General features: G+C 42.2%; 2 protein-coding genes across 2 annotated transcripts; both read left to right on the forward strand.

Moving 5' to 3' along the window:
• Positions 1–4355: 4355 nt before the first annotated feature.
• On the forward strand, positions 4356–6363 carry LOC308388620 (uncharacterized protein). The gene is made up of 3 exons (XM_080869459.1): positions 4356–4513; positions 5235–5546; positions 5679–6363. Exons 1-3 carry the CDS (start codon positions 4477–4479, stop codon positions 5729–5731), a joined length of 402 nt encoding a protein of 133 aa, XP_080725585.1. The 5' UTR covers positions 4356–4476; the 3' UTR covers positions 5732–6363.
• Positions 6364–8498: 2135 nt separating this feature from the next.
• On the forward strand, positions 8499–11620 carry LOC308388619 (uncharacterized protein). The gene is made up of 3 exons (XM_080869458.1): positions 8499–8655; positions 10333–10647; positions 11097–11620. Exons 1-3 carry the CDS (start codon positions 8619–8621, stop codon positions 11144–11146), a joined length of 402 nt encoding a protein of 133 aa, XP_080725584.1. The 5' UTR covers positions 8499–8618; the 3' UTR covers positions 11147–11620.
• Positions 11621–11648: the final 28 nt, after the last annotated feature.

The raw sequence follows: 11648 nt of genomic DNA on the forward strand, positions 1-11648 counted from the left end.
AAAGTCTGTATCAGCAGCAGAATGGAGCTAAAATAAATGTTGGTTTCAGTTCTATGAAGCTTTGAGTATTTTGGATCAGTAGCTGCTGTGTTTGTTGCATCATATTGCTGTAACTGTTTATATGCTTTATATATTCTGAGCTAAGTTGATCTATAGTGTTACATCATATTCTATAAGGATGTTATGTGTTTGTAGACTTTCTGCCCAGTTTGACCCATTTAGCAGAAGTCAGCCTGTTTAAGGCTCTGATATCTATTCTGTATGACTTAAAGAATAATCCTTTAATTGTCCCACAGGGGGAGATTTGGTTGTAACAACAGCAATAAAAACAAATATACAAACAAACAGGACACAGAACAGAAACATACACTTTTTTTTTTTAATATTTACATCAAAGACCATAGTTACCAAAAACAGAGTACTGTACAGTTATTAAAATTAAATACAGATAAGAGGCAAACCCAGGCTGTAGTGTGAATTGGTTAAAGCAGTTATGACATGGTCTGATTTTCTCACCCAATAAAGGAATATTTCATATATCAGTCGACTCTTCATTCTATCAGACACAGTTATCACAGCTCGTACATTTGCTTTTTACACATGTATGTAAGCACTGAGCCAAATTTAGTGATGCCAACATATTAAAAGAACAATATTTGTCTCTTATATATAACACATCTGTATACACACTGTCAAAGATACTTACTTGTCTTTGAGTGAAGATTTAAGGTGAGGAAATATAAATAACTGCAGCTTGAATCTTTACTGAAGCTCAGTATTAGACAGAGTTCAAGCTCACTGCTGTAATAACTAATTAGGACAGAGGCCTTAGACCTCCTGTCCTAATTTCCTCTCCTTTCTATTATTGTACGATCTTCTGTACGATATAAAGCGCCAATATAAATTCCAATTAGTTGAAGAGATCAAAGCATTATAAGTTTAAGTAAAATATTCTAATACGCTGTGAAAAGACTTAAACGTTATAGACTTCATCTGTGTAAACAAGCTTTTTTGTGAACTCAAAAATAAGCCTGTTTTCAGCTTTGTGACCTTTTTGCGTAGCCTAATGCTCTCCAAATTCAGGGGCAGCATGCTTCAAAGGACCCGACCCACCTGGTCCACGTAGGACGGGTCCTTCAAAGGCCGGGTAGGCCAGAAGTGCGGAAGCGTAGAGCTGCCACCCAGGCAAAAGAAAAATACAAGTGTATCACGTTATAACGTGAAAGGTTTATTGTTCTAACAAGATACTTTTCCTGTTTGTACAATATAATATTTATATTGTACGAACGTGATAATTATGTATATTGTAATAACGTGATATTATGTTGTTCAAACAGGAAAAGTATCTTGTTAGAACAATAAACCTTTCACGTTATAACGTGATACACTTGTATTTTTCTTTTGCCTGGGTGGCAGCTCTACGCTTCCGTACAGAAGTGAGTGGCCTACCGGCCTACTGAAATTATCCATTGAATTAGCTAAGTAATTCCTAAATGCGTGTAGATTAAATAAAATTATTTTACCTGGATGTGATTGTCTCTGATGAGTCTAAGGTACCAAACATGCCGGTGACAACGATAAAGTTTTTCCAGCTCCTCGAGAATGAAAAATGTACAAAACAACGGAGCGACATTTCTGGGTCAATTTTAAAGTTTTCACGCTGTGGCGCTAGTGACCGGACAAAAAGTGGAAGTAAGGGTGGACTTGAACAAAGGCTAGAAGGATTTCACAGCCGCTCATTTCCGGCTTTCCTGTATATACAGTTCTGGTTGTTGCAGATAGGGGGGGGACTGTAGTTATCGGTGCATGTATGAGTTCAGGGTGGTTATGGAAGAAACTGTTTCTGAGTCTGTGGGTCTTTGTGCTGATGCACCTGTTCAGCTTGTACTTCCTGAGGACTCTCAGGAAGTACTCTCAGGAAGTACACTTCCTGAGGTAAAGTTCTAGACTAAACCAATATTATATATAATAATAATAATAATAATAATAATAATAATAATAATAATAATAATAATAATAATAATAATAATGATAATAAAGATTTTAGACCTTTCCCCAAGCTTCCCTTATGAAGTAAGACCTTGGAGAGGATTGTACATACCCAGCTGTTAGACTACTTGAATGACTCGCAGCTGTCTGAAATCTTCAGATCCGGTTTTAAGCCCTTTCACAGTCTCTTGTTAAAGCTATGAATGACATTCTTGTTGCGACTGATCCTGGTAAATATGCTGTGCTTGTGTATTGGACATGACAGCTGCATTTGACACAGTGGACCACGACCTGCTGATCTCCCGCTTACACCACTGTGTGGGAATTTCTGATTTGGCATTGTCATGGATAAAATCAAATCTGTCCAAAAGGAGTTTTTGTGTTAAGCTGGCCCTCCGTGGTCCCTCTGCTTTGGGGTGTGCCCCAGGGATCTATCCTCGGGCCCTTATTTTTCTCGCTGTATTTACTCCCTCTTGGTGCGATTTTTCGTAAACACTGAGTGTCATTTCGTTTGCATGCTGATGACTGTCAGCTTTATTTACCTTTAAGTCATTTGGATACCTCCACATGTCAATCTCTGCTTGACTGTCTTAGCGATGTCAAATAATTTTCTATATTTTAATGATCGCAATTCGGAAACAAATTTATTTGGCCCGCATCGTTCTACTGATTCTCCAGATGTCGATTTTGGTGTTTTGACCTCCCATCTGAAAAGTTCAATCATTAATCTTGGTGTTAAATTTGATTCCGCACTTACCTTCGATGGTCATGTAAATATTAAAATCAGCTTTTTATCACCTCAGACGCTTGTCGAAGGTCAAGCCTTTCCTTTCCAAACACAATTCGGGAACTCTTATTCATGCTTTTATCACCTCACGTCTGGACTATTGTAATTCCCTTTTAATAGGGGTCGGGTCGGGCACTTTGTCAAACCTGCAGTTAGTGCAAAATGTAGCACCACAATTTTTAACCGGTAGTAGAAAATTCAATCACATCACTCCGGTTCTGGATTCTTTACATTGGCTCCCATTGAATTTAGGATTCGTTTAAAGTCTTTTTTTATTGGTTTTTAAATGTTTAAATGGTCTGGCTGTGGGGAATGAGGGCCCTGGACTCTTTATGCTGAGCAGCGTGTTTATTTACAGTGCAGCAGAATGACAATATATCCCCGTGCGCTCCCGTGTCGTGTCTTCTTCTCAAAAGTCCGTGCTCGCCATTCCCGTGTGTCCGCACACCCTGTGCTCGCTGCCCTCCAGTGTTCCACGCTCCTCCTGAGGGGAAATAACAGAGGCAGCTGTCAAGACACTTAATTCCAGTAGACACACACTCACAGACTTAAACTAAGCTAGAAGACTGACGTGGAGTCTCACGCAACAATCCAACGTCGAGGCGCGCTCAACCACACTGTTAAACCTGGCACCTGGCAGACACACCCACCAGGCCTGAAGAACCGGTGCTCTGTCACACCCACACACACACCTATACACAAACACATGGAAACAAAGGGCAGCAGCACCAAAAATACACATGCTTATTCAAAATCCGACACCGGCTCCTGTCATGTTCCTGCTCGCTCGTGGCGTTCAGCTGAGCAGCTGTTGCTGTCGGTACCTATGTCGCAGCCAAAACTCAGGAGAACGAGGGTTCTCAATTGCAGCTCCGATGCTTCCCCTCCATATTAGACAAGCGTCATCAGTGCAGGTCTTTAAATCCAGATTGAAAACCTATTTTTATTCCCGGCTTTTAACTCTGTAGGAAACTGACACCTTTCTTCTCAGTTTTATTGTATGTTTAATTTTGCTTGTTGTGTTGATTTGTGTTGTTCAGCACTTTGGTCTGCCTGCTGTGTTTTTAAAGTGCTATACAAATAAACGATGATGTTGAAATATTAAAGGTAAAAATATTAATGCTGCAGTAGAATATTCCGACTGCTACAGGTGTTGAACTTTGAGCTCATTTTAAATACTTCATATATTCTGTTTATGCATCATATTCTATAAATCATGTGTTTACATGACACGCAGCACAATCACGTGTGGATGTCCACATATCTACGAAATCTGCTGAAAAGGCTCGAGCTGTGTGGGAAATGGTTAACCGTTGGGATCTACAGGGTTATTAAAATGTAAATGAAAAATGAAGCACTGGCAAAAAAAAGTCAACAGGCTGTAAAGTAAAAGAGTAAAATGTCTGTGACAGCGCTGTGGGACACGGGGACAGGGGAGAGGACAGCGCTTTACTTTTAGATTTGTCCTGCTGGGACACCACTGCTCCAAACGAATGCACAAAACCATCACCGCAGCACAACAAACAGCAGTTCAGCTGTCAGAACCACACTCTGTGTTTTACATTTCTGTGAGGTCACAGCAGGTGGAACAGGTCGAGCTGGTCTGCAAACACACCTGAGAGGTGTCACCGGCTCCAGTCTCACCTCCACCTGCCTGAGAAGGGAAACGTCTCCTCACAGCAACACAGAAAATCACAGACATGGACAAACTGGCCGGGATTGTCGGGAAAAAAGTGGGTGAGTGCAAAAACAGTAATAATGATAAATGGAAAAGAAGTGAAGCTGATTCGTTTTTCTGCTCCTGCTTTGATTGGTGGAGCAGGCGGAGCTGCAGTCAGGTGGAAACTCAAACTTAAGTTTTTTTAGTTGAGCTGATGCACAGACAACAGTAACAACAACTCTTTCAGTGTGCGCTCAAATACTGGACTCAACAGGACAGCTTTTTTCATAATGCTCAGACACATCACAGACCCTGATTCGCTTTGATGGAGAGAAACACAAATAACAGTTTAATTCTTTTATCTTTAATAGTTTTGATATTTTCATGTTCAAGCATTGTCTCAGATTTCAATGTGTGAAAAATACTTTTACAGCTTACATGACAAAGTCGAGACTGGACAACCTTTCTAAACCAGTACGATACACAGTGACATTGCAAACATGCTCACTGTGATCTCACAAGTTCAAGTGAGATCATCTTTTCAAAGATGGCCTCTGGAGCTGGAAAATATAGTTGGAAAATTACTCTCGTTGGGTTCAGCTGAGTGATTATTACTGATTATCAGTATTAACAGTTACCTGGCATGGTTTAACATCCATAAAGCCTTTATACGAGTCGCAGTGGGACAACACCTGATTCTGCGGCTATAAAGGAAACTGAGGAAGAGGAACAGGAAGTGGAAGTGCAGGAAAGAACGTCGTGTATACCCATTATTTTAAACTTGTGCTTTTCGTACAGGAGATGCGGTGGAGGGTGCAGTGAAGGGCGCTCTGCATTTAGGGAACAAAGACAAAGACAAGAATAAGAAGAAAGGTGGAGGAGGAATCTTCTCACGGACAGGAGGCGACAAGGACAAAAAGAAGGAGGTGGACAAGGGCGAAGACAAAGGAGGACTCTTCAACAGAGAGGACGAATATGAGAAGGAGCGGAAGTCCGGATTCAAGGGTCTCTTCACTGAAGGGCCGCTCCCTGAAGCTGGCGGTGGTGGCGGAGCAGCGATGGAAGGAGAAGGTGAAGAAAAACCACAAAGTGCTTCTGCCAACGATGGGGGTACGTATGAGGAGCAGGACTGCACATCGCTCCGTCACACTGAAGCCTCTTTGTATATGGCAACCTCGGAAGTGTACAAGCTGTGCCGCTGAATGGATTCGTTCATAATGTCTCACTTTTGGTTCTTCTCAGATTTGCTGGATGATCTTTTCGAATTGGCTGAAGAAACATCTCAAGGAAACTAAAACAGGAAGCTATAAAGCACATCCCGACCCCCGAGGAATCAACTCCCACTCCTGAATAAAGACTAAAAAAAATCCACTTTTTTGTCCGTCTTTTCAGAAACGCACAGCTTCAGGCAGATAACTCGTAAGCTGGAAAGGAAATGGCGTGCCACAAACCATTAGAGGAAAAATGACCAATAATCATCCCACAGATGTAATATTATCTACAGCTACTTTCAGTACATTGATGTTAAGTTAGACTCTTTTTCTCTAATTGATCTTTCTGAGTTAACTTCAATAATTACTTCCTCCAAACCATCAACGTGTCTTTTAGACCCCATTCCTACAAAACTGCTCAAAGAAGTCCTGCCATTAATTAATTCTTCGATCTTAAATATGATCAACCTATCTCTAATAATCAGCATTTAATCATTTGTTATTATTAGAGCTGTCAGCATTAACATGGATCAATCCAACCAATCACAGCAGATGGCCCCGCCCCTCCCTGAGCCTGGTTCTGCCGGAGGTTTCTTCCTGTTAAAAGGGAGTTTTTCCTTCCCACTGTTGCCAGAGTGCTGCTCATAGGGGGTCATATGATTGTTGGGTAATAAAAACTAAAATGCTTGAACATGGACTTTAAATACATTCATTTATTGTTTCTGGTTTGGTTGTCCTTTAATATTGAATAAATTAAATGAATAAATTAGTTATGTGGAATTATTACTCTGGTCAAACAGAGTCTCTGAGGTAGCTCATCACACACATAAATAATCCATTTCTATGAACTGATCTAAATGTGAGGAGAAAATAACTGAAACGTTGCACAGGTTTGGTATGACAGTCTACCTGTGACACAGGTGACCAATCAATGACCTTTCTGTGACCTGATGGGGGGTCGTGAATATATGTAATACATGAATACATAAATTAGATGTATAACAAAAAAATAATTATAAAATATGTAATATATGTATATACTGTAAGGCAGACCCTACAATAGTACATACAGAGAAAAACCCAACAATCATATGACCCCCTATGAGCAGCACTTTGGCGACAGTGGGAAGGAAAAACTCCCTTTTAACAGGAAGAAACCTCCGGCAGAACCAGGCTCAGGGAGGGGCGGGGCCATCTGCTGTGATTGGTTGGGGTGAGAGAAGGAAGACAGGATAAAGACATGCTGTGGAAGAGAGACAGAGGTTAATAACAGATATGATTCAATGCAGAGAGGTCTGTTAATACATAGTGAGTGAGAAAGGTGACTGGAAAGGAAAAACTCAATGCATCATGGGAATCCCCAGCAGCCTACGTCTATTGCAGCATAACTAAGGGAGGATTCAGGGTCACCTGGTCCAGCCCTAACTATATGCTTTAGCAAAAAGGAAAGTTTGTGTCAAGGCTCTGTGTGCGGGCAGGCAGAGATGAGGATTCAAATGGAATGTAACTCAAAAAACCTCAGCTTTATTGCGGGCAGGAAAACAAACATAAAGTGAGGACGGAACACTGAGACCAAGAACACACAGGCAAAAACTGATGGTACGACGCGACACTGAGCATGGGAAAACACAGGGCTTATATACACAGGGTAGTAACGGGGGAATCGGCAACAGGAGGGAGACACAGCTGGGAGAGATCAGGGCTAACGAGACGGGGGAGCTAAGCTGCACACACTAACATAAGACAAAGACTTTCACAATAAAACAGGAAACATGAATTACTAAACAAGCATGCAGACTTTACACTGAGAGACAGACAGAATGACACATGGAATCTGAACTAAACTAAACGTGAGATATAACTGAGAACAAATCCTTAAGCACGGATAAACAGAAACAAGAAACTAATAATAATCATCATCATCACTACGAGAAGAAAACAATCCATGAAGCAGAAATAAACCAAAACATAATAAACTCAAAATACTGGGTCCAACGGACCCAGAACCGTGACAGTTTGAAGCCTAATCTTGAAAGTAGAGATAGTGTCTGTCTCCTGAATCCAAACTGGAAGCTGGTTCCACAGAAGAGGGGCCTGAAAACTGAAGGCTCTGCCTCCCATTCTACTTTTAAATACTCTAGGAACAACAAGTAGGCCTGCAGAGCGAGAGCGAAGTGCTCTAATAGGCTGATATGGTACTACAAGGTCATTAAGATAAGATGGGGCCTGATTATTTAAGACCTTGTATGTGAGGAGCAGGATTTTGAATTCTGGATTTAACAGGAAGCCAAAACAGGAGAAATCTGCTCTCTTTCTAGTCCCTGTCAGGACTCTTGCTGCAGCATTTTGGATCAGCTGAAGGCTTTTCAGGGAGTTTTTTGGACATCCTGATAATAATGAATTACAGTCGTCCAGCCTGGAAGTAATAAATGCATGAACTAGTTTTATTCTAGGGTCAGATTTGTTATTTTACAGGGGAGCACGTGCACATTGTCTACTGTGCACGTGCACTGGTACAGACTACAAATAACATCTGAGCATCAGAGCAGTAGCTGAGAATAGAAGTAGAAACAGAAAGTAGCGTATCATAGAAATACTTACTCACTGATTTTGCTTTTTTTTTCAGGTGAGTCACAGTTTAACAGTTCATACACTGTTATTTAAAGTGTGAAGTGTCTGTGGCCTGAAGAGCGTGGCAGCACTTTGAGCTCACATTCAGTGATGGGCGGTTTGTGTTGGCTCATGTTTTGGAACTAGTTCGATGCACAGAAACATACGAAGTAACATCAGTACAGAAAAGGAGAGCACTTCTGTGAATGATGAATTAGCCGGTGGAACAGGTCGGGCTGCTCTGCAGACACACCTGATTCCTCAGCTGAGCCACCTGATGGGCGTCGCCGGCCGCGCTCTCACCTGAGAGCTGAACTTAAAGCACACCTGAGTGCGCCTCAGAGACAGAAACACCGCAGAGATGGACAACCTCGCACAGATAGCCGGCCAAAAAGCGGGTGAGTAAAAAAACAAACCACCCGTTTATGGTCTGATTCGAAACAGTGAAACTGGCATAAACTCTTCTACTGCAGACATGTAAAGAGGAAAAGATGTTTCATTAGTAAAACCTGAGATTTTCGCAGCCTTTGTTGTTGGCGAGACGGGTCAGAGCAGCTCCTTCCTGCCGGGCTTCACCTCCTCTTTGGCTCCTTTGGTCAGTTTTGTTGCTTTGTTGTTAGAAGCAGGCTCAGAGAGGCAGAGAGCAGATTTATTTTGCGTATTTCAAGAAAAAAAACAGCTCATATTTTCTTTCGTTTTTGTTCATCTTTACGTCCTTTTGTTCAGGTTACCTGACTTTACCTGGTGCAGGTAAAGGCTGCAGTTTTAGTTAATATTCCCCTATTCAGATTAAGTTAACTTGTGTTTAAGCATTTATTAATGATTGTTAATTATGCATACCCGACCTGTTAACTGATCGTAACTGTGATGTGAGTCCCACGCCCCCCTCGTCAGGGACGAGTCAGAGCTGAGGAATTGGTAGAAAAACCTGTCTGTGTGAGGAGTCAGTCATTTGGGAGGGGCTCAGAGTAGAGACGCCACTTGTCCACGTCATAACATGGGTTCATCTGAGGGCACCTCCCGGGCACCTCTTAGGTGAGGCCCTGGGGCACTCCTGAGTGTCCACCAGAAGATGAGGAGGAGGAGGAGGTGAGGTCATCTGGTCTTTATCGGGTCTAAAATGACTCGATACAGCCTCAGAAGAACAAAAGTGTGACGCACTGCATCATGTCATCATTTATTTGATAGGAACTAAAGCAAACTGACTCCGCCCCCTGATTCAGCAGCATTAAGTTGCAGTGATGGTTTCTGTTGTGTCCTGTAATGTTAGATACCAAACGGCACCAGCACAGGGTGGTGCTGTAAAAAGGAAGAAAATGTCGTCCAGCGAGAGATCGCCAAGGTGACGAACTGATAAACAGACATGTGACTCCCTGCTGCATTTCATTATGTAAACATATGTGCTGTGTCCATTAAAGGGCAGCAGTTCCTCTTTGCAGCGTCGCTTCAGCTCATTCAGGTTTGCAGCATTCATTCATGCTCAGCTCTGAGCTCTGCAGCAGCTCCATGCAGACGTGCTGTCGCAGATTTGCAGCTGCGCTCAGAGCTTTGTCCTGCTGATGACCAGTTTGGTCCGAACTTTCTGTGAGACAGACGGCCTCACGCTGACTCAAGAATACTTTGGTGTAGAGAGGAGCTCGTGGTGCACTCAGATCATCATTCCTCCTCCACGGTGCTCACAGCTGCTCTGAGGCGTTTGTTTCCTCCAAACGTGCTGCTGTCCATGACGGGCAAACATCTGCAGTTTGGTGTTGTTTGTTCAGAAGCAGCTTTGCTGCCGTGTTCTGTTAAAGAGAAGAATATGGCTTTCTCCTGCAGCCCTCCAAACAACCCACATTTGATGGACAAGTATGGCTGTCATGAAATTTAACCTTTACTGAGGCCTGCAGAGTCTGAGACAGAGCTGTTGGATCTCACCTCTGGGTGAATTTTGGGAACGTTACTGAGTTTCTCCTCAGAGCCTTCAAAACATTAAATGAGGAAAATGTGTTGGAAACCTGAGCTGCAGAGAAGGGGGGCAGTGGAGATCGAGAAAAGATGTTTTTGAACCTAAAGTGTTTGTTTTTTCCGAGCAGGTAGCTTGGTGGAGGGGGCAGTGAAGGGAGCTCTGAATTCAGCCAACAAGAACAAAGGTGAGAAGAAAGGAGGAGGAGGCGGCATCTTCTCGATGTTTGGAGGCAACAAGAACAAAAATAAGGACAAAGACGATAAAGGAGCGCCCCTCCCAAATGTGCCCAACAAAGATGATAGTGGGGGCAAGAAACCAGTACCCGAAGGGAATTTAGCGGGAACTACAGGAGGGAGCGTGGGACCGACGATGGGAGGAGGTGCAGGAGGAAGTGGAGGATCAGCTGGACCTGTAGGACAGGAAGGAGTCACAACAGACAGAGGTAGGGATAAAGAGACCCTCCTGTTGGTGCTCAGCTGTCCGCTCACTGAAGATGAAGCCATGAAGGCTTAAAGTCAGGAAGTTGTTGCTAAAAGAAAACATGTCAGGAAGTGACAAAAGAAAGAATCAGCTACAGGCAGGGTGCTCGCTGCAAGCACCAGTTTTTGCCCCTCAGCAGGCTTCCTGAAGTCAGCCATTCAGAGGAAGCCTTGATAAAAGTTAAAGGGGTTTTTAGGTACTGGGATTCTGGATGAGTCCAGAAATCCAAAGCAGATATATTCACACACGTGTTGCATCTTTTGGTTTAAGTATGTCATGACTTTACGCCTTCATCACTCACTGGTTTAAGTTGTCTTTAGTGAACCTCCGACTGACGTATCAGCAGCCCAGACTCACGTATAATCTGTTTAGAGTTAGTAACCTATCCGCTGTCTTCTTGGTTTGTCTCAGATCTGATGGATGATCTGTTCGAGCTGGGAGACGAAATGAAAGGGAACTGAAGCAAAAGGAAGAAAACCCGACTCCCACAACCACTCAGAGAAGATCCGGAAGGACGAGAGCGCCCACATTTTTCTCTGGTCTACAGTTTTGCACAGAACTAAAGATTTTAATGCATTATCAGCCTATTATTCACCGTGTTTTATTCACCGTGTTTTCTGCTTTTAGATAACCAGTCAGTGTGTTTAACTTTATCATAATAATAGCACCAGCAAAGACGTTATGAATGAATAAATTTAAATGTTTTACTGGAGGGGACTTTTCCTTCTTTTGGTCAGTTTGTCAGTATTTTGTCTCGTAGAAGCTTCTCGTAAACTCCATGGTGGATGTTTTAAAGCATATATTAGTTTTAATTTTAAGAAAAATAAACATCTTACACATAGTTCAATATATGATCATTGAAAATCAATAAAAGCAATCTGAAATAAATACTGTCATAACAAACAGAATTAAATAAAGAAATAAATTTATGAAAATGTGTTTTTTTCCATTTACTTCTGATGT

Source organism: Rhamphochromis sp. 'chilingali' (genome assembly GCF_963969265.1).
Source record: "Rhamphochromis sp. 'chilingali' genome assembly, chromosome: 20".
Classification (NCBI taxonomy): Eukaryota; Metazoa; Chordata; class Actinopteri; order Cichliformes; family Cichlidae; genus Rhamphochromis; species Rhamphochromis sp. 'chilingali'.